This window comes from Liolophura sinensis, chromosome 1 (genome assembly GCF_032854445.1).
Source record: "Liolophura sinensis isolate JHLJ2023 chromosome 1, CUHK_Ljap_v2, whole genome shotgun sequence".
Taxonomy (NCBI): Eukaryota; Metazoa; Mollusca; class Polyplacophora; order Chitonida; family Chitonidae; genus Liolophura; species Liolophura sinensis.
Genome location: NC_088295.1, coordinates 3,500,405 through 3,525,116, shown reverse-complemented (window position 1 = coordinate 3,525,116; position 24,712 = coordinate 3,500,405). Strand labels below are relative to the sequence as shown.

General features: G+C 42.7%; 1 protein-coding gene across 1 annotated transcript; it reads left to right on the top strand.

The window, feature by feature from the left end:
- The first annotated feature begins 121 nt into the window (after positions 1-121).
- On the top strand, positions 122-22,957 carry LOC135467583 (sodium-coupled monocarboxylate transporter 1-like). Its single transcript, XM_064745360.1, has 15 exons — positions 122-1,016; positions 8,687-8,752; positions 10,278-10,329; positions 10,884-10,951; positions 11,238-11,392; positions 11,761-11,901; positions 16,403-16,532; positions 16,817-16,905; positions 17,301-17,416; positions 17,823-17,890; positions 18,434-18,520; positions 18,929-19,182; positions 19,442-19,542; positions 21,048-21,166; positions 21,614-22,957. The coding sequence occupies exons 1-15, from the start codon at positions 642-644 to the stop codon at positions 21,812-21,814; spliced, it is 2,022 nt and encodes a 673-aa protein (XP_064601430.1). The 5' UTR covers positions 122-641; the 3' UTR covers positions 21,815-22,957.
- Positions 22,958-24,712: the final 1,755 nt, after the last annotated feature.

The following is a 24,712-nucleotide window of genomic DNA, read 5'->3' as shown; positions in this document are numbered from 1 at the left end:
CTTAATCTTTAAGCTATTGAGAACACACCACCCTGTCAGAGAGCAACTTGACAGTTGGTGACAAAAACTCTTTTTAGAGTGGATGCGTGCGCAAGACTGTTATGTGAGCTGATATAAGTTCTCATTGCAGTATACACTGGTGTATACAAAAGACAAGAATTACGGTTTCTGGAGACAGATGAAACGTCCGAATTCTCTGATACAAGGGACACTGGACTCTACTCCAACACCCCATCAACTGGTCTACTAATTACACGACCACGTCGGCTTCATTACCAAAACAAACATACTTTGTGCTTGGTTTTGCAAATATACCTCCCATCTCAGGCACCAGTTTGCGGAGTAAACTTTGCTTGAGGCAGAGGCTTGCAGTCTGTTAACGTCACGTCAGAGTGTGTTAGGTTAACGCTCTCTGCAGCTGTCCAGCCCGACTTCTCGTCCAGGGGAGTGAACCTGTAACCCGAGACTTGACCAGCCAGCCTAGCGCTCACCACACCATCGTATATACCCACTGGATATACCCACCAAAACTAAAAGCTACCATGTTGTATAAGAGGCACGGGAGTTAAGCTTTATACGGGAAGTTAAGACGTTGCTTGGACAACTCACTTACTGACAGTAGAAGTCACTGTGATAGCAAGATGTCGGACTATGATGAATCTATCAGCTTTAGGTCGGGTCAGAAAAACACTTTTCACTGGCTTGATTATGTTCTCTTCGGAGCAATGTTGAGTGGATCTGCAGGAATCGGGGTGTTTTATGCCATCAAGGATCGAAAACGGCAGAACACGAAGGAGTTTCTGTTGGCAGGATCTAACATGAACCCTTTGGTGGTGGCATTGTCGCTCCTGGCCAGCTTTATGTCCGCTATCACCTTGCTCGGAACCCCGGCCGAGATGTACAACTACGGCACTATGTACTTCTGGATAGGCCTTTCTTACTTGTTCGTCGTGTTTGGGGCTGCTCATGTCTATATCCCTATCTTCTACAACCTTAATGTGACCAGCGCCTACGAAGTAAGTGCCTTGTTCATTCCAGATTTATTCTTACATTTAATAATCCTTCAGTAACTTAATGAAACAAGGTTTGGAATTCTTTAAATAAGTCCGGGAAATGAACAAATGGTTTCATTGAGCCGTAATGTGTTACATGATACCTTTTTTTTTGTTTAAATGTTCAGGTCGAGTCGGTACAGAACATTGTTCAGAACTTGATGGTAGCATTTGAATTCGCTCCAAAACACGTCCATATAGTGCTCGAACATCTGGATATTTATGAATGCATTAAGAAACACTAAGAAGGCTCATGCCCCGTCTCATTAAGGGCAATTTAGGGCTGTGTAGTCTAGGATAAAGCTGCTTTAGTATACCCACGACAGAAGTATGTTGACCTGCCTCTGTAGCGCAGTAGACCCGCCCGTCATATGAATATCTGCGCACTACAGTAATAGTTATTCGAGTAAGGAACATGGCCATTGCTATGGCCTCGTGGGGGATAGCACATAGTATCCCCCTTATAAGTTCCATTCGGTATGTAACAAATTTTGTTAAAAGAAACATGTCTATATGTAAGATAGAAAGGAGGTAACAAAATTAAAGTCTGGGACAGGATACAGTTAACAGCAGCTTCTCTTCCACATCTTTGTTCCAAAAGATCGAGGTATTTCGAAAGCGGATACGTCGTATGGAAACGATTTTTTAAAGTTTTTATGACAACTTCTTACATGTCGCTGTGAAAACCTATTTTTGATCCAGTTCACATTCGCTGTACCCGTAATTAGCCGTGCAATGGGTCATAAAGCTGTAATACCCCGAGGCAGATCCGTGTAATTCATGAAGTCAATCCAATACAACAATCTATTGTTTTGGTCTTCGTTTCTTACCCAGAGTAAAGGGTTTGTGGTGAATAGGTATGTAACAATGCGGACTTGCCAAGTTTTTTGACATTGTATAGATGGGGTGTATCAGATATATGTCTGTGTATGATGTAAATGTGGATGAGAGAACAATTCATCCTAGGCTCTACATCTTTACAGTCGCGGTGTATGAAATGTAGCACAGTTAAATGATGACATAATCCAATATAGAGTTTTAAACTGAATCAGATATAAAAACATATTCTCTAGATATGTCTCATTCTCATTGGCTGTTGTCCGTAGGGTAATGGGCTTTGTTTTTTTTGAAAAGGAGGATGGGGGACAACGGTGGTTTTCGTTAAACTGTTTTGAAACGAGAATGTCAAAGAATATTTAAGGGTTAAAGTTTTGAGGTACAAATCATACCACATTTCGTTAATTTTTCATTTGTGTACACGGCTCTTTCTGTTTCTCTCGCCAGTGTCAGTTATACCCCTTTGTCTTGATGGAGTCCGACTAGTTGAACAACCAGGTCATAGTGTATCAGACCATTAGTTTTCATGCTTGAAAACGGTATTAGTGTCTATAATACGTCGCTTCCAAATAAACAGAAGTTGTTATCCATATATCTCGTGATGTTAAACATTTTAACTATTGTTAAACATCAGGGAAACGAAAAATCCGGTGTGAGCAGGCTGGCACGATGTATGAGACTACGAGAATACTACAGTAGGCCTGTTACAAGAGTTGTCTGATCAGTAAACAATGTATACCCTGAACCTGTTTAGCTTGTATACCAGACTTGTGTGGCCTATACACCGACCCTCGGTGGCCTATACCCCGACCCTGTGTGGCCTATACCCCGAACCTATGTAGCTTATATACCGAACCGATGTGGCCTATACACCGATCCTGTGTGGCCTATACCCCGAACCTGTGTGGCCTATACCCCGAACCTGTGCAGCTTATATACCGGACCTGTGTGGCCTATACCCCGAACCTGTGTAGCTTATATACCGAACCTGTGTGGCCTATACCCCGACCCTATGTGGCCTATACCCCGAACCTATGTAGCTTATATACCGAACCGATGTGGCCTATACACCGATCCTGTGTGGCCTATACCCCGAACCTGTGTGGCCTATACCCCGAACCTGTGCAGCTTATATACCGGACCTGTGTGGCCTATACCCCGAACCTGTGTAGCTTATATACCGAACCTGTGTGGCCTATACTCTGAACCTGTGTAGCTTATATACCGAACCTGTGTGGCCTATACACCGATCCTGTGTGGCCTATACCCCGACCCTGTGTGGCCTATAGCCCGAACCTGTGTGGCCTATACACCGATCCTGTGTGGCCTATACCCCGACCCTGTGTGGCCTATACCCCGACCCTGTGTGGCCTATACCCCGAACCTGTGTGGCCTATACACCGACTCTGTGTGGCTTATAGACCGACCCTGTGTGACCTATACCCCGAACCTGTGTGGTCTACGCACCGACTCTGTGTGGCCTATACACCGACCCTGTGTGACCTATACAGTCATAACCATAACCGTCTCAGTTTTACGCATATCCCTTACAGTGCATGTGCGCCTCTTTATAATCGCTTTACGCTGACATGGCATAGCTCGTGGTAACAAGGCATTTTCATCTTGTGAGGAGATCCCGTGATGTGTGACGTCATACACTCAATAGTTTGAAATTTGAAACGCAGGATCCTTTGTTTGATTCGTTAAATCCGAAAGCTTAGGCAGTCTATCTGATGAAATAGACCGTCCACTTTGGGGTACACATACGGTAGACATGCGAGTAGCCCAATGTTGAGACAATACTGGGATGGTAGTTTTGTCAGAGAGAAACACTGGTTTTATATGTTTGTCGTCACAGTCAGGCTTAAGCCTTTTAATAGAAGGGCTGCAGTGATCAACCTCAAGACTCTTTGCCCTTAAAACAGGCTTTTCGTTATAATCTCTCTTCTGCCTTAAAATTACATTCAATCTAAAAACCTACTGGTCCCTTCGCAAGACATACAGGCATACAGGCAAACTGGTCTGTCTTTTCGCCAGACACACAGGCATACAGGCATACGGACATCTTGTGCTGTGTCTCTTCATTAGACATGCAGACAAACAGGCATACAGTCATACAGACAAACTGCTCCCTTCGCTAGACATACAGGTATACATACATACTGTTAGATCTGTCTCTTCGCTAGACATACAGAGATGTAGATATACTGCTCTGTTCCTTCGCTAAGCATACAGACATACTGCTTTGTCTCTTCGCTAGACATACAGGCAAAACCTAAATACTGCTCTATCTGTTCGCTAGTCACACAGGTATACAGACACACTGCTCTATCTCTTCGCTAGACACTCAGGTATACAGACACAGTGCGCTCTCTGTTCGCTAGACACACATGCACACTGCTCTATCTATTCGCTAGACACACAGGTATACAGACACACTGCTCTATCTATTCGCTAGACATACATGCAAAACAGACATACTGCTCTCTCTCTTCGCTAGACATATAGGGGCCTATTCCGCAAAGCCATTTCCAACTTAAGTCAAAATTTAAAAGCCCTCTAGAATGCTTTGTGTTTGGTTCTGAAAGTTGAATTTTGGACACATTTGTATTAAGATAACATTGATCAAGTGGACACAATATTAATTTATAATTTATAAAAACCTTAAGAAAGTATTTCACATTTTGATTTAAGTCAGAAATGGCTTTGTTGGATCGGCCTTTGACCTTTTAACCATATAAAACTGTCGGGAAAGCCAACCATAAAACGCGACAGCCATTCCTCGTATTGGCGTACTTCGTTTTCTAACCATAACAATGATAACTGTCCACATATACCATACATTGCACGCTATTTTGTAACTTTATTTACATTGCACGTAGCTTCCTGGTAGGCGAGATTGTCATTTTGGCAAATTTATTTATGTAAACAGAAAGTCTTCTGACGTGCCAAGCAAACGCGGTGTATAGTGACTGAATATACTTAATAACCACGGAACTGACCAACTTTAGGAGGCGGTAGAACTCCTTGAAGATGTATTTTGACATTATTTTTATGAGAGCAAACCAACAGCTATAGCTGTACCTGTCGTGTTTGTCGACCCCATTCGAAGAGGGAGTGGAAAGCGCTTGTGTTGTCCGATTCTTCCTGTCGTCTGCCCTGAGTGGCTGTATTGGTTATTTCTGATTGCGGGTAAATGTAACTACATGTATCAACAAACTGTTGGTGAAATAAAGATCAGTTTGTCCAGGTGACATAATAGCAGAATATGTTGGATTTCTCCAATTCCTGAGACTCTTGCAATTGCTTGTTCTGGGTGAAAAAACGGCAAAGTGAGCCCCACTCTCATTGGAATGAGAACAGGAATTGTGATAAACTCTCATGGAATTTCTAAATTCTGTAATGGAACAGTGTTAAAACATAGTTGTCTTTTAAAATTTGACTTTGGTTTTTGTGGTCTGTACTGATAGTAGATGGTTACATCATGTCAAGATACCTGTATTTATTACTTGTTACCTATGCAGCAGGTATAACTGTGAGCATCGTGCCACCAAAATAACGCCGTAGATGACTTCACATGTCAGCTCTCTTGCGTTTTTGCTTTCAGACCGATATGCTTGACAAAGCTTGTATAACATAAAATACGTGCTCACGATGCACGTGTTCGAATTCTGGGTGAGATCGGCATTATACAAGAACCCCCAAAACAACACAAAAGACATTTATAACTTTACATGCCCAACGTCTAGATTTTACCCAGGCACAACACACCTCTAAGCTCCAGCCTGGTTTTTGATTGAACTGATTCAGGTGTAGAAGAAAGCCTGGAGGTATAAATCCTCACTGTTATGTAATCCTGGGTCCGCCATGATTGTCCCTAGAAGTGCTAAGGCCACGGTGTACCTGACTCACCTCAGTTCTTACACCCGGGAAATCTTTTGTGCAAGATAATACAGCTGAGGGGTGCTTAGATATCTGCATTCGTTAATTGCTCTGTATCTGTAAGAAAACATCCCTCTTTCTGATGCCTTTATAGCTCATACTAAGAGGCTATATTGTGAAAATGTATATTGTATCAGATGTTCAGCTGAGCGTGGCGTTTGTTCAGCATGCTAAAAGACACGTATTTCAATCCAGAAGAGGTATTAATTAGCATACCTATAAAGCACCATGTACAAAATGGGACAAGAAATCAGCATAGAAGTACTTGTTCAAGCAAAGGGGAGAGGCCTCCGTGGCTCAGTTACTTAGCGCGCTAGCGCAGCGTAATGACCCAGGAGTCTCTCGCCAATGCGGTCGCTGTGAGTTCAAGTCCAGCTCATGCTGGCTTCCTCTCCGGCCGTACGTGGGAAGGTCTGGCAGCAACCTGCGGATGGTCGTGGGTTTCCCCAGGGCTGTGCCCGGTTTCCATCCACCATAATGCTGGCCGCCGTCGTATAAGTGAAATATTCTTAAGTACGGCGTAAATCAAGGAAATGGGCCTATAACATTCAACAAAATATGATTTATCAAATTTATAGCTTATATAAAGGTGGAGATTGTCTGGAGAAAACGAATTACCATTGGAAGGTTATTGACGAACTTTCCCGCGCGTGGCGTACATATATGTGCACCACAATGCTGGAATCCTTTTAGACAGTGTCATCGACCGCTTATTGTCACAAAGAACGTTTGTAATATATCAACGATCGAGCATCTTAATATGCGAGTTTAAGGGGGCCAAATTAATGCTCAGTCTTCTACATTATGGTGTCGTTATGTAATGCCGTTTGCCGGTGTGTAACTCACATCTCTCAAGCCATTGTCCGAAAGGCTAAACTCATATTCTTTGACTTGAGAGGCATCACTGACCATATACAACTTACCGGGGGAATGTCCTGGAAATCCATCACTCACATTTACATCCACCAGTGTGATGTATATCCTATGGTTTCTTTCCGTGAGCCTACATCTTCCTACATCTACATCTTCTAAATATTCTACGTAGAATTTTCGGCGTAAATATGCATCTGTATGGTATTTTCCTAAAGTGACGTCTTTCAAGGAGGAAAACCCCACCATCTGTATTATATTTCCCTAATGTGACGCCATTCACAGAGGAAAACCCCACCATCTGTATTATATTTCCCTAAGGTGACGCCATTCACAGAGGAAAACCCCACCATCAGTATTATATTTCCCTAAGGTGACGCCATTCACAGAGGAAAATCCTCGTGAATATGCATCATCTGTATTGTATTTCCCTAAGGTGACGCCATTCACGGAGGACAATCCTCGTCAATATGCACCAACTGTATTGTATTTTCCCAAGGTGACGCCATTCACAGAGGAAAACCCTCGTGAATATGCATCATCTGTATTATATTTCCCTAAGGTGACGCCATTCACAGAGGAAAATCCTCGTGAATATGCATCATCTGTATTGTATTTCCCTAAGATGACGCCATGCACGGAGGACAATCCTCGTCAATATGCACCAACTGTATTGTATTTTCCCAAGGTGACGCCATTCACAGAGGAAAATCCTCGTGAATATGCATCATCTGTATTGTATTTCCCTAAGGTGACGCCATTCACAGAGGAAAATCCTCGTCAATATGCATCATCTGTATTGTATTTCTGTAAGGTGACGCCATGCACGGAGGACAATCCTCGTCAATATGCACCAACTGTATTGTATTTTCCCAAGGTGACGCCATTCACAGAGGAAAATCCTCGTGAATATGCATCATCTGTATTGTATTTCTGTAAGGTGACGCCATGCACGGAGGACAATCCTCGTCAATATGCACCAACTGTATTGTATTTTCCCAAGGTGACGCCATTCACAGAGGAAAATCCTCGTGAATATGCATCATCTGTATTGTATTTCTGTAAGGTGACGCCATGCACGGGGGAAAATCCTCGTCAATATGCACCAACTGTATTGTATTTCCCCAAGGTGACGCCATGCACGGAGGACAATCCTCGTCAATATGCACCAACTGTATTGTATTTTCCCAAGGTGACGCCATTCACAGAGGAAAATCCTCGTGAATATGCATCATCTGTATTATATTTCCCTAAGGTGACGCCATTCACAGAGGAAAATCCTCGTGAATATGCATCATCTGTATTGTATTTCTGTAAGGTGGCGCCATTCACGGAGGACAATCCTCGTCAATATGCACCAACTGTATTGTATTTCCCCAAGGTGACGCCATGCACGGAGGACAATCCTCGTCAATATGCACCAACTGTATTGTATTTTCCCAAGGTGACGCCATGCACGGAGGACAATCCTCGTCAATATGCACCAACTGTATTGTATTTTCCCAAGGTGACGCCATTCACAGAGGACAATCCTCGTCAATATGCATCATCTGTATTGTATTTCCCTAAGGTGACGCCATGCACGGAGGACAATCCTCGTCAATATGCACCAACTGTATTGTATTTTCCCAAGGTGACGCCATTCACAGAGGAAAATCCTCGTGAATATGCATCATCTGTATTATATTTCCCTAAGGTGGCGCCATTCACGGAGGACAATCCTCGTCAATATGCACCAACTGTATTGTATTTTCTCAAGGTGACGCCATTCACGGGGGAAAATCCCCGAGAATATTCGCTATTTGTGTTGTACGAATAACACGTATAATATGGTGACAAGGAGACGTCATTTACGAAGGGAAAACTCCATTTTCACGATTGTGATCTATGTTGTACATCTTGAGCTTACGTCATTTAGCCATGAAATCAGCATAAGCAGTATTTCGAATCTAGTCCCAGATTTGTTACAATTTTCGTCATTTCAGTATCTAGAAAAGCGGTTTAGTCGAGGAGTGCGGACGGCCGGCTCTATTACCTTCTGCATACAGATGGTGAGTAACAGTATATGATATAGACAATAGCAAAGGGTGTTAACTTAACTGTTAATGTTATATCAAAGAATAAAATGTATGGAATATAAGCGTTGAAATGTATGGAATAAAGGGCAAGTTATTTCAGCAGCCATGACAAACGTGTCACCTAACATTTGGGTATGCGAAAAGATACAGTCCTGCCATATCTAAGGGTTCCATTCTGACTATTCCCAACACCAAAATATTGCAGTTTTTTTTGTTGAATGAGTCTTGCAGGGCACTGGTTTTTACGCAGAGGGTATAAAAAGAAGACCCAATAACTCAGTAGAATGCTAAATAGCATCGGCTGTTCAGAAAACGTGTTTCCAGAAAATGAGCTAAAGTCACCTTCAAGGAGCTATTAAAATTTATGCCCAGGAGAAATCTGTCAATGTGCAGGAAAACGGTGTTTTTTAAATGACAGTTTAAATTTTTTTCTTTGGTTACTTCATAATTAAATTATGACTGAGTGTATAGTTTAATACGGATAAGAGCACAATATCTGTGCCAATTTAATCCCTTCAAGCGAATATGTAGTATGATCGTTAAGAATTCCCGCTAGTTTTGTGGATTGAGGCTAGATCCCCTGTGTGGTGAATACCGCCTAATTTACATGTAAATTGGGGTTTGTGTTGGCCTCCCACGGATAAAGTACCAGATTAGATCGTGAACGGAATTTGTCGACACCTGCATAAGATAAAACCACAAACACACTGTTGCGCAATCCATGCACTAACAGACAAAAACATGGAATGACCTTATTTTTACCAAAATTAATCTGTTAAATTTAGCAGGAAGTTTGTTGTCTAAGTTATGCTGGAATGTATTCTGTTATTATAACACAACATTCTGTGATATTCGACATGATATTCTGCTAGTCTATTGGAATGGTTATGTTAAATTTATAGAAGACGTGTGTTGTATTTAACAGAATAATCTGCTACAATAAAAGAATTCATTCTCGCTATACACAGAGAACAGAGATAACAGTATATGGACACGCTTAAAACCTTGAGCTGTAAATATTAACATACTTCAGATTACGAGCAGTGTTTAAACATTTTAAAACACTAGCATTAGGGTGTATATGAACAGGTTGTGAATTCTGAAGAGTGTATAACCCATGGAACGTGAATCCCGAGCAGTACAATTACACCTTAAACGATTTGGTAAGATGATGGAGCTGAATTGCTGGTAGAGAAAATAAACTCAGTGTAATAATCTTTATTCTTTGTCTTTTTCTCAAAGATCTGGATTTATTGAGCTCAGTTCCTTGACCTGTTTAAAGATAGCAGCTCTCAGTATGTGCTTTAGGCGAATATATTCATTTATTTATTTCATTGGAGTTTTATGCTATACTCAATTATATTTCACTCATACTACGGTGACCTCATAGCGAGGTAAATATACTGTTAGGTGTTATCTTTTAAACCATATTTAGACCTGACCAAATATCTTGGTACTGACCGTGTCACTAAAGTCTATGACGTGTGCATCGTTTCAGCTGCTGTACATGGCCATCGTCCTGTATGCCCCATCGTTGGCGCTTAACGCAGGTCAGTGTAACCCCTCTTATCCGTGACCTCTTACCTAACATAGCTCTACTCAGAGGGTGTTATTGCCTCGTGTTAATCTACTAACCGTGTCTGTAAATACTCCTGGACTTCCGCATGCCATACCATCCTGTATCCCGCCAAGCAAGGCCTGGATCAGTCGGAACCAGGTCCACAACGAGATTAGTTGTGCTAATCAGTACTCCAGTTTTTTTCTAAAGAAATGTATCAAAAGATGTCGACTGTAATGTCAAACTGCACATAATACAACTTTCAATTTAGGTCTCAAACGATTCAAACTTTGCTTCTAGGTCAGCACGTTCTCGCCACATTGTGGCTGTTATACTATCGATGCAACGTGAATTAAAACATAGAATTCCTTCATTCCTTCGTACGCTGCCTTATGGCCGTGGTAAACAGGATTTATGTGCAAAAAACAACTCATTTAGACGAACACTACGGGTAACAATGGACTTTCATCTGTAATCACACTTGCATGTGTTGTGTTTATATAGGTTAATGTGTTTTGGCTATATTTGGAGGGTTTCTCTTTGTAGTGACGGGCTTCACCCTGTGGGGATCAGTCATTTCGGTGGGAGTTGTCTGTATCTTCTACACTACACTGGTATGTCACTCTCTTACTGAAGAAATTCTTTGTGTTCCCTGTTACAGTCTTTACATGACTTAGAGCTACATAGTTGTACATTCTTAAAACAGAATTATATTATACAGGATTATGTTAATGACCTTTAAATTTAACAGTTTATTTCTGTGTGTATAAATCAGCGTGTCACCTAACTACATGCATACAAATACACGGAAGGATTAAATCTGTAAGAAAACGTGTCGCGATTTTACAGCACTGTGTGAATACCTGTATTAAAGCTATGCTACCTGTCTGTCTCTTGTAGGGAGGGATGAAGGCAGTGCTGTGGACGGACGCATTCCAGGCCAGCATGATGTTCGCTGGGCTCATCGCTGTCCTCATTCAGGGCAGCATCGTTAAGGGAGGCTTCGAGAACGCCTGGCAAATCGCTGCAGAGAACCACAGGGTCTACTTCACTGAGTGAGGATCTCAGATTCAGTACATACCATATAAATGTCTCCTTATTACAGATAACCGACAGAAACGTATTATCATTGTCCCTCATTAAACTGAACAAATTGTTTCTAGGCATTTCTAGAATACATGCGAGTTAATACATGCACGCTTTTACATGCGATACAGGCCTACATCTACGCGCATGCTAGGTATAACAGAGTTGTTCCCTTTATATCGGCCGTAATCATAACACATCTGCCAATGCGAGTTGTAGTAATTGTATGCGAAATATCTTCAACAACATTGCACTTATTTCTTGAATTGATGAAAACTGAATGAACTGGTCAAATCTGCAGTATCAGGTACTCAAGATACATGATGTTTTGTTCCAGCTTTGACCCTGACCCTGCTGTACGCCACAGTTTCTGGGCCCTGGTGGTGGGCGGTACCTTTACCTGGGTGGCAATATACGGCACAAATCAGGCCCAAGTACAGCGGGCGTGTACCTGTGGCACACTAAGGAGAGCACAGATGTAAGCGAGATTGCGGAAAATCTCATAGACAATAGCCTATAACGAAGAAATCTCCAACAGAGGATAAAAAAATTGTGCATATGTGTTAGAAGGTGGTGGAGTGGGGGTAGATAAAAACGTTTGATAACAAGAAGTACAGTTCAATACTTTAATACTGGGAACAGCTCAGTGTATAATTAACACAATGAAGTGTTCCGAAATGCCGTGTTTTTGTTGAGAAATGTCCAAATGTAAAATAGAGTAGTTTAATAAGGGAGTGAGTGAGTGAGTGATTGGGGTTTAACGTCGTGCTCAACAATTTTTCAGTCATATGACGACGAGTTTAATAATGGAAGGGCCTGTATTAAGAAGGAAAGATATATCGGGGTATCAGAATGTGACATCTTACATGCCCATTTCAGTAACCGTAATGTCTAAGACACGTTTTACCCCTGGCTCGCACCTGTACATTACCTGGAGTATTATGTCCCATCGTTCATTCACACTTAGGCCCGTACATTACCTGGAGTATTGTATCCCATCGTTGATTCGCACCTAGGCCTGTACATTACCTGGAGTATTATGTCCCATCGTTCATTCACACTTAGGCCTTTACATTACCTGGAGTATTGTGTCCCATCGTTGATTCACACTTAGGCCCGTACATTACCTGGAGTATTATGTCCCATCGTTGACTCGCACCTAGGCCTGTACAATACCTGGAGTATTATGTCCCATCGTTCATTCACACTTAGGCCCGTACATTACCTGGAGTATTATGTCCCATCGTTGACTCGCACCTAGGCCTGTACAATACCTGGAGTATTATGTCCCATCGTTCATTCACACTTAGGCCTGTACATTACCTGGAGTATTGTGTCCCATCGTTCATTCACACTTAGGCCTATACATTACCTGGAGTATTATGTCCCATCGTTGACTCGCACCTTGGCCTGTACATTATCTGGAGTATTATGTCCCATCGCTGACTCACACCTAAGCCTGTACATTACCTGGAGTATTGTGTCCCATCGTTCATTCACACTTAGGCCTGTACATTACCTGGAGTATTGTGTCCCATCGTTGATTCACACTTAGGCCTGTACATTACCTGGAGTATTGTGTCCCATCGTTAATTCACACTTAGGCCTGTACATTACCTGGAGTATTATGTCCCATCGTTGATTCACACTTAGGCCCGTACATTATCTGGAGTATTGTGTCCCATCGTTGACTCGCACTTAGGCCTGTACATTACCTGGAGTATTGTGTCCCATCGTTGATTCACACTTAGGCCTGTACATTACCTGGAGTATTGTGTCCCATCGTTGATTCACACTTAGGCCCGTACATTATCTGGAGTATTGTGTCCCATCGTTGACTCGCACCTAGGCCTGTACATTACCTGGAGTATTGTGTCCCATCGTTGATTCACACTTAGGCCTGTACATTACCTGGAGTATTATGTCCCATCGTTCATTCACACTTAGGCCCGTACATTATCTGGAGTATTGTGTCCCATCGTTGACTCGCACTTAGGCCTGTACATTACCTGGGGTATTGTGTCCCATCGTTGATTCACACTTAGGCCTGTACATTACCTGGAGTATTGTGTCCCATCGTTGATTCACACTTAGGCCCGTACATTATCTGGAGTATTGTGTCCCATCGTTGACTCGCACCTAGGCCTGTACATTACCTGGAGTATTGTGTCCCATCGTTCATTCACACTTAGGCCTGTACATTACCTGGAGTATTGTGTCCCATCGTTGATTCACACTTAGGCCTGTACATTACCTGGAGTATTGTGTCCCATCGTTGATTCACACTTAGGCCTGTACATTACCTGGAGTATTGTGTCCCATCGTTGATTCACACTTAGGCCTGTACATTACCCGGAGTATTATGTCCCATCGTTGACTCGCACCTAGGCCTGTACATTACCTGGAGTATTGTGTCCCATCGTTGATTCACACTTAGGCCTGTACATTACCTGGAGTATTATGTGCCATCGTTGATTCACACTTAGGCCTGTACATTACCTGGAGTATTGTGTCCCATCGTTGATTCACACTTAGGCCGGTACATTACCTGGAGTATTATGTCCCATCGTTGATTCACACTTAGGCCTGTACATTACCTGGAGTATTGTGTCCCATCGTTGATTCACACTTAGGCCTGTACATTACCTGGAGTATTGTGTCCCATCGTTGACTCACACCTAAGCCTGTACATTACCTGGAGTATTATGTCCCATCGTTGACTCGCACCTTGGCCTGTACATTACCTGGAGTATTGTGTCCCATCGTTCATTCACACTTAGGCCTGTACATTACCTGGAGTATTATGTCCCATCGTTGATTCACACCTAAGCCTGTACATTACCTGGAGTATTGTGTCCCATCGTTGACTCGCACCTTGGCCTGTACATTACCTGGAGTATTATGTCCCATCGTTCATTCACACTTAGGCCTGTACATTACCTGGAGTATTGTGTCCCATCGTTCATTCACACTTAGGCCCGTACATTACCTGGAGTATTGTGTCCCATCGTTGATTCACACCTAAGCCTGTACATTACCTGGAGTATTGTGTCCCATCGTTGACTCACACCTAAGCCTGTACATTACCTGGAGTATTGTGTCCCATCGTTGATTCACACTTAGGCCTGTACATTACCCGGAGTATTATGTCCCATCGTTGATTCACACTTAGGCCTGTACATTACCTGGAGTATTTTGTCCCATCGTTGACTCGCACCTTGGCCTGTACATTACCTGGAGTATTGTGTCCCATCGTTGACTCGCACCTAGGCCTGTACATTACCTGGAGTATTGTGTCCCATCGTTGATTCACACTTAGGCCTGTACATTACCTGGAGTATTATGTCCCATCGTTGATTCACACTTAGGCCTGTACATTACCTGGAGTATTATGTCCCATCGCTGACTCACACTTAGGCCCGTACATTACCTGGAGTATTGTGTCCCATCGTTCATTCACACATAGGCCTGTACATTACCTGGAGTATTGTGTCCCATCGCTGACTCACACCTAAGCCTGTACATTACCTGGAGTATTGTGTCCCATCGTTCATTCACACTTAGGCCTGTACATTACCTGGAGTATTGTGTCCCATCGTTGATTCACACTTAGGCCCGTACATTACCTGGAGTATTATGTCCCATCGTTGATTCACACTTAGGTCTGTACATTACCTGGAGTATTATGTCCCATCGTTGATTCACACTTAGGCCTGTACATTACCTGGAGTATTGTGTCCCATCATTGACTCGCACCTAGACCTGTACATTACCTGGAGTATTATGTCCCATCGTTCATTCACACTTAGGCCTGTACATTACCTGGAGTATTGTGTCCCATCGTTGATTCACACTTAGGCCTGTACATTACCTGGAGTATTGTGTCCCATCGTTGACTCGCACCTTGGCCTGTACATTACCTGGAGTATTGTGTCCCATCGTTGATTCACACTTAGGCCTGTACATTACCTGGAGTATTGTGTCCCATCGCTGACTCACACCTAAGCCTGTACATTACCTGGAGTATTGTGTCCCATCGTTGATTCACACTTAGGCCTGTACATTACCTGGAGTATTGTGTCCCATCGTTGATTCACACTTAGGCCTGTACATTACCTGGAGTATTATGTCCCATCGTTGATTCACACTTAGGCCCGTACATTATCTGGAGTATTATGTCCCATCGCTGACTCACACCTAAGCCTGTACATTATCTGGAGTATTGTGTCCCATCGTTGATTCACACTTAGGCCTTTACATTACCTGGAGTATTGTGTCCCATCGTTGACTCGCACCTTGGCCTGTACATAATCTAGAGTACTGTGTTTCATCGTTGACTCCCACCTAGCCCTACACATTATCTAGAGTATTGTGTTCTTATCTTGGCCCACGCCTATACATTACCTGGAGTATTGTGTTCTGCTCTTGGTTCTCACCCATACATTACCTGCAGTATTCAATATGTTCTACTCTTGGTTCTCACGTATACATTACCTGCAGTATTCAGTATGTTCTACTCTTGGCTAGCACCTATACATTATTTGGAGTATGGTGTTCTACTCTTGGTTCTTCCCTATACATTACCTGCCCCATTGTGTTCTGCTCTTGGCATTGTGTGCTATTCTTCTCACGTATACATTACCGTTTCAGTACGCAACTATGCATTACTTGCGGTATTGTCACCGTTTCAGTTCGCACCTATGCATTACTTGGGGGTATTGTTACCGTTTCACTTTGCACCTATGTATTACTCGGGGTATTGTTACCATTTCAGTTCGCACCTATGTATTACTCGCAGCATTGTCAGCGTTTCAGTGCGCACTTATGCATTACTTGTGGTATTGTGACTGTTTCAGTTCGTACCTATGCATTACTTGGGGTGTAGTTATCGTTTCAGTTCACACCTATGTATTACTCGCAGCATTGTCAGCGTTTCAGTGCGCACCTATGCATTACTTGGAGTATTGTGATCGTTTCAGCTCGCTATGGCTAAACTTCCCGGGACTCTGCCTCATCCTGTATCTCTGCTGTCTGATCGGAATCGTTATCTACGCCTTCTACAGTGAATGTGACCCCAAAGCCTTTGGACTCATCTTTGCGTCCGACCAGGTGAGTTTTTCGACCCTGCCACTTACTGTCGTGCATTGATGTGAACAAATAACGGTTCAGGCTGGCTCATTTGTGTAAAGGGTTGTTCTCTCCACGGCCGATCGGCCTCTGCCCAATAAGGCCACCGCTCCAACTTAGCTCTCGCTGGAGAATAGATAAATAAATAAATAAATAAATAAATAAACGGCAATAATAAGTAATAACTGTTGTACCAAGCCTTCCTGTTTATGATGCATAGCATTGTTACCCCCACCTTACCCTGATTACACCACTCCCGCCCCCAGCTCTACCCACTGTTTGTGATGGACGTCCTAGGAAAGATTCCCGGCATTCCCGGACTCTTCATCTCCTGTCTATTCTCTGGCGCCCTGAGGTAGGCCTAAGCTATATGGAAAACCATTTGTGTCATTTGTTACTGCGACCTTGCTTACCGTACCATTTACATACGAATATGGTCATATATAATAGTTCTAGACACTGTATTTGTGGAAAAGCGATGCGCTCAATTGGTCATTTGAGTACTTGTCGATCTAAGCAACGTCAGTGTTAACTATTTTGTCCATTCCGTTGTGAAGCATGCTTTCTATATTGATGGGTTTGGCCTGTGAAATAACAGTTCTTGTTAATGTAGTTGTAAATTGAAGGTGAATTTGCTGAAAAGGTAAATGTAATTTTGAATTTATGAGTTCCAATATTGTCTTCTCACGTTGACATTTGATGTAACATCGAATATATGTAGTTAATTTTGACGCCGTGTATTTGTCTCAGCACGATCTCATCAGGCCTGAATTCTCTGTCAGCTGTAATACTCACCGATGTCATTAGCCAGTACTTCATCAAGGATATGAATGAAAAAACAGCCATGACAGTTAGCAGGATTCTGGGTAAGTCTACAATCCAGCATGTCTTGTCATCGTACTTCGTATATGTCAGGCTTAATATATACGTTTGTATGATAAAGGTGTTGAATTGGCTTTTTTCGGACAGGCTACCGTATCAGCATTATGAGTAATATAGAGATTTCACCAATTCATAGCAACTTAATATCCATTTGGCGTTAGTTCGATATTGTATTAGCTTCCACATAACGGCTCTCAGGGCAATAATTAACACATTTTAAATGCTAGGATTGCCTTATAGATGGGGACCAAGATTGTACAAGTTACAAGTTATAGCGTCCTGTACGATGGAGTGCTGTCATATTTGTGACCTTAGTTAACGGTGCTTTTCAGTTTAATGGACCTCAGTGTTTCACTGCTAATTGCACATGCCGTGTGTTGGTCGTTACAGCTGTTGTGTGTGGGGTCGTGTGCCTGGCTTTATCGTACGTGGCCTCTCTGTTGGGTGGTGTGTTACAGGTACGTTTTTCTCCTTTGCTCTAAAAACTAATACTTTAAATTTAACACGGCATTATGTTTTCAGAGAGGTGCTAGAATATTATTTTACTGTAACATAATATTATGCTACTGGCAACACGGTACACCGTTATACCAACAAAAGTAGTCTGCTGGAATAACAGAAAAATCGGCCATACATAACTTAATAGTTTTAGCAGTGGTATAGCCTGTTCTGATGTCACTCAGAAAACATCGTATTGTCTCTTTATTTTTTCAATGTAATTACACCATTTCTACTGTCTTTGTGTTAACTGAAAGACTGTTAAAGTAGAAATATACCCACTCTTTACAGACATTGTCTGAGAATGTTTTCACGATATTATTTTAACTATGTTATATTGAGAATGAGGTCGTAAATAATACCTTATATGTGAGGACAGTCATGCTGAGAGCTGTTGGTTGTTCTCTGGTTTGACGGCTTTAGCTTGTTGATTGGTGATAAACACCATTCAACTAAATAAATAAATGTGACAATTGATTGAGGTAATTTTGCTCCCGGTATAGGCTGCTCTCTCACTGTTCGGGATGATAGCTGGACCATTACTGGGAGTGTTCACCCTGGGCATGATTTTTCCCTGGGCCAACGCATATGTGAGTAAATAAGGAGACAAGCAATCCCAAAAATTGCACCCTGAAATCTTTCACAGAGGAATTCTTGGTCTTCAGTCCTTTTTGTTTATGTAACGTCTGCACAGAAAAAGAAGTATTTCGATGGATATCATTCATAAATTCTTTTGTGGAACTTCAGTGTTTGTACTGAAAATGAGTATTGCTTATTTGGGCTGAGGAACGTAGAAGTGTCGCACACGTGTGAGCTAATAGTACGGAAGAAAACTCATAGTAGGCCTACAGATGAGTTAATAGTAATGAGCTAATACTACGGGTGTGAGGTAACAGTGCGGATGTAAGCTAGTTGTACGAGTGTGAGTTGATAGCAAGATAGGCCTACTGTTAATTGCTGGTTTACTGATGACTGTATCTACTGGTTACACCTGGCAGGGAGCGTATGCTGGTCTCTTCTCCAGCCTGGCCTTCCTCTTCTGGATCGGTATTGGAGCTCAGGTGTACAAACCACCCATCAGGCCCACCCCACCAAACATCAGCACGATAGCCTGCAACTGGAACCTAACCAGCACAACGGTGTCCACCACACTGAACATGACAATGACCTCCACAATGGCGGGGGTCACCGAGGCAGCGACACAGGTAGTCACGGAGACCACCACATTGGCAGCCATGGAGACCACCACACAGTGAGTACAGGCTATATGAGTGTAGATGTCTGTGTGTACATGTGTGTGTATGTAAGTGTATGTAATGTAACTGATGATAAAGAACTGTGAAAATGGATATTGACGTGAGGTCATCTGCCAAATGATGGTCAAATAAATCGTGCTGACTAACAGTTTATATTCAACGAACAGATGTTCATCAATGCTGAAAATGCCAAGGAATCTCAGACACCCCTGAAGTAAGACGCGTTATTTACGTGTCTGTATTGGTTTATTGTAGCTCCCCTGACTACATCCTGTACACCGTGTCCTACCTGTGGTATAGCGCTATCGCTGTCCTTACCTGTGTTGTCGTCGGGCTCCTCGTTAGCTGTGCGACAGGTAAGAAATTCACAATGATTGGTACTGACCAGGTAATGCTAGAAAATATATTGTTATTGTCGACGAGTGGCACCCAGAGGTCAACCTTGATTACAAATCTACATAGTTTTATCCAATATATATATATATATTGTATGTAAGCTAAGGTATATTAATCATTTGACGGTGAGGGCCCATGTATTATAAAGCAGATTCTGTACTTTCGGACCGAATTTTCACTTTTCCCGCTAGTGTATTGTTTCTTTCTGCTAGTCAGTAATGTAAAGCGCGGTATGTCCACCTATGTCCTGCAGGATACTTTTTGTAATTTCACTTGCACTTTCTGTGACTGTGCCGGCATATACAACGTTATTCGTATCTTGCCGCTGTAAAGCCCTTTTGTGGCCACCCACATGTGCTTTGTCGTTATGTCCACCTCTCTGTGTCTTGTCGGTATGTCCACCTCTCTGTGTCTTGTTGGTATGTCCACCTCTCTGTGTCTTGTCGGTATGCCCACTTCCATGTGTCTTGTCGGTATGTCCATCTCCAAGGCGTCTTGTCGGTGTGTCTACTTCTATGTATCTTGTCGGTGTGTCCACCTCTCTGTATCTTGTCGGTATGTCCATCTCCATATGTCTTGTTGACATGCCCACTTCCATGTTTCTTGTCGGTATGTTCATCTCTCTGTGCTTTGTCGGTAGGCCCATCTCCATGTGTCTTGTTGATATGCTCACTTCCATGTGTCTTGTTAGTATGTTCACCTCTAAGTTTTGTCGATAGGTCCATCTCCATGTGTCTTGCTGATATGCCCACTTCCATGTGTCTTGTTAGTATGTCCACCTCTGAGTTTTGTCGGTATGCCCACTTCCATGTGTCTTGTCGGTATGTCTAGTTCTATGTGTCTGGTCGGCATGTCCACTTCCATGTGTCTTGTTGGCATGTCCATCTCCATGTGTCTTGTTGGTATGTCCACTTGTAAGCGTCTTGTCAGTATGTTCACCTGTATGTGTCTTTTCGGAATGTTCACCTGTATGCATCTTTTCGATATGTCCACCTTTATATGTCTTGTCGGTATGTCCATCTGTGTGTTTTGTCGGTATGTTCACCTGTATGTGTCTTGTCGGTATGTCCACCTATTTGTGTCCACCTTTGCATTGTGTTGGTAGGCTTCTGTTTACGTCGATGCCTGACTTGTTGGTATGTCCGTCTTTATATGTCTGATCAGTATACCCAACCCTGTTTGTGTTGTCGGTATGTCCGTCTCCATTTGTCTTGTAGGTATGTTCATCTCTATGTGTCTTGTCAATATGTTCACCTCCATGTAAAAACATATACATGATAGGGGTGGACATACCGACGTACCGACAAGACACAAGTCGATATATACACCCCTACCACGTTTGTCTGTGTACACCTATATGTGTATTTGTTGATATGTACATCTTCTTCACCCCCGGTACATGGTACACAAACTTGTCGGTGAAGGAGGCGCCACCGCTGTTAACCCTGTCGTTTGTTTGTGTTAGGTTTTACCAGGCCTAAGGATCTCGACCCCAAGCTGATCTGCCCACTGATGGACGTCCTCTGCCCATTCCTGCCAGACAGCTGGAGAAAACCTTTCCGATTTGGCATCGATCACAGCAATGTAAGATTCGCATGTCGCAAAGACGGATGTGTTTGCTTGTACCACTTAACTAACTCCAGCCACCAGGAGAGAAATACGAGGGCATAGCCTGACAATGTTCTCGTCATCTATCTTTCGAAAACAGTCTGTCCCCTGTCTATCAGTCAAACGTATGAGTTTGGCGCAACAACATATTATCCGATAATAACATTTTGTGTGAAAGCTCACGTTGTACGAACCCAACGCCCTCCCACCTCCCGCCTACAACCACAACCCCACATAAGTGGAACACAGCCCAGCATCATCCTACCATGTTTTTTTTTTTTTTTTTTTTACATATTTAGCTTATTTTATTATAGAAGGATAAAAGTCAATTATTTTTCCAAACCTACAAACAGCCAGCCAAGCGGTGGTACCCGAGTATTCACGTGCTAAATACATGGTGCATTGCTTTCTGGTGTCTTACAGAAGGAACGACGATCCTCGGGCACAAAGCAGCCAGATGCTGAGAAGCAGTCCTATGACAATCCGGCCATGGCCGGAATAAGTTCAGCTTTGGAAAAGGAGAGACAAGCGGCGGAGAAAGACGGTGTAAGGAACGGCTCCACCATACAACCCCCACCATACTCCGAGGTCGTGGAGCAAGAAACCAGAGATACCAAACTATAGATACTCTAGATATTATGTGCATTTATAGCTATTCAATTTGTTAGAAAATATGTGATAATAATTGGGTATCTTTTTACCACGAATTGAGGATTCGGGTCCAAGCCAGACTGACAAGTGTTGTCTTATAATACATAAGAACTACGTCACCAATGTGCCCACAAATCGTCAGCGCAAAGACAGCAGTGTAGAACAGGTTACACTACTCCGACCCCATTTACTTAAGGCGTAAAAACTTTCCCATCGTTTTGGTCACGTATGTAGGGACATATATATTTCCTTGTTAGCTTTTACGCTTGTAGGATTGGCTGGCGGACGCCAACATTCAGGTTAAGGTGTGTGTGGTAAATAGACAAGCTAAAGTAGGTTAAGACAACACACACATACTTGGCATGATGTACCATTTATGGGGATATGAAGCATAGGTTATTCGTACTCAAAGCTTAAAATTCACATTCTGCTAGTTATAGTGCCATCCAGCCCTCAGACAATTGCCACTCATAGGGCTACCTGTCTGCACTTTGACTACACTGGTAAATTGCTGAAGATGTGATACATCACTGAGGTTCAGTACCCGTGATGACTATCTACAACACAAGAACACAACCGTGCCTAAGATTAGAGGTGCACACATTACGGTACATTCATTCGATTACTTTCAGCTTTATAGGGCAGGTGATAGTAAACCTTCTGAGCGCTGACAAATGGTCTATACCATCATTCGTGCGCTGTGGATACGATAAACCTATTCAGTTACATGCTTATATGGTTTACAAACCAGTGGTGCTTCACTTAATAAACAAATTCAATTTTATTAGCCTCGGCCCCTGAATAGTTTATAATAACACACGTAAACACACTTAATATGCCTAAATAGTTCATACAACACAACTCACGGCTGCAGAAACACTTCTTACTTATATTCCGTACATGCCCTTGTTATTTAGCAGACACAAAAATTTCATCAAAATACCAAATGGTGCGTGTTAAAATATATGGTAAAACAGACAAGAGATCACACGACATAAGGACAAGTATCAAACATTTTTTATCAAAAGGAATAATCAGATTTCTCTCAAGGATATATCTGTATAACGTGTGTTATTTACGTACATAAGTTACACCAGGGAAACATACATACATACATACATACATACATACATATATATATATATATATATATATATATAGGTACGTTTTTAATATTACATGTGTTCAAGATCAAGAAAATTTAGAAATAATTCACGAATAACATTTACAAAATTTTTTTTTTTTACATTTTTATGTAAAATGAATATTTTGTCATACATGTATTTGCTCACGTTTTCAATATTGGTTTCGTTATTCTTTATACTTTTACATTAGTACACTCTTAGTTATGAATACATGTCATGTACAGTTATACGAATAAAGACATTCTCTTAACAAGTCCTTTCTGTGGTAATTAAACGGATTCGGCTAATCCTCTTCACCGGTCCCAGGTTGTCTACACGATACTTTTTTGCATGGACACGAATTAGATGCAGAAAGAATTGACACGTGAAATTAACTATAGAAGCTAGAATATCGGCGTGAGCGAGGAGGAAACTAAAACTGCAAAATGGGACTTAAATGGACGGAAATGTAAACGGAAGTTGGGGAGACCTGTTGAGGCCATATGCACAAGAGGATTGGAGACAGATCAACTGTGGCTATATACAGGGTAGTCTGGAGACACTAACTGAGACTATATACAGGGAAGTTTGGGGACATCGACTGAGGCTATATACAGGGAGGTCTGGAGACACCAGCTGAGGCTATATACAGGGAAGTTTGGAGACAGATCAACTGTGGCTATATACAGGGTAGTCTGGAGACACCAGCTGAGACTATATACAGGGAAGTTTGGAGACAGATCAACTGAGACTATATACAGGGTAGTCTGGAGACACCAGCTGAGACTATATACAGGGTAGTCTGGAGACACCAGCTGAGACTATATACAGGGAAGTCTGGAGACACCAGCTGAGACTATATACAGGGTAGTCTGGAGACACCAGCTGAGACTATATACAGGGTAGTCTGGAGACACCAGCTGAGATTATATACAGGGTAGTCTGGAGACACCAGCTGAGACTATATACAGGGTAGTCTGGAGACACCAGCTGAGACTATATACAGGGTAGTCTGGAGACACCAGCTGAGACTATATACAGGGTAGTCTGGAGACACCAGCTGAGACTATATACAGGGAAGTCTGGAGACACCAGCTGAGACTATATACGGGGTAGTCTGGAGACACCAGCTGAGACTATATACAGGGTAGTCTGGAGACACCAGCTGAGACTATATACAGGGAAGTCTGGAGACACCAGCTGAGACTATATACAGGGTAGTCTGGAGACACCAGCTGAGACTATATACAGGGAAGTTTGGGGACATCCACTGAGGCTATATGTACGGAAGTTTGAGGACATGGAGAGGAAACCAAACAGAGCCTGGCGGTGCCCGACAAAGCTCAGAGAGGGCTATGGTAGAGGAAACCACAGCATCTCACCAGGTGCCCGACAAAGCTCAGAGAGGGCTATGGTAGAGAAAACCATGCAGAGCCTGGAGGTAACCACAGCACCTCACCAGGTGTCCGACAAAGCTCAGACAGGGCTATGGTAGAGGAAACCAAGCAAAGCCTAGAGGTAACCACAGCACCTCACTAGGTGCCGACAAAACTCAGACAGAGCTATAGTAGAGGAAACCAAATAAAGCCTAGAGGTAACCACAGCACCTCACCAGGTGACCGACAAAGCTCAGACAGGGCTACGGTAGAGGAAACCACAGCATCTCACCAGGTGCCCGACAAAGCTCAGAGAGGGCTATGGTAGAGAAAACCATGGAGGTAACCACAGCACCTCACCAGGTGTCCAA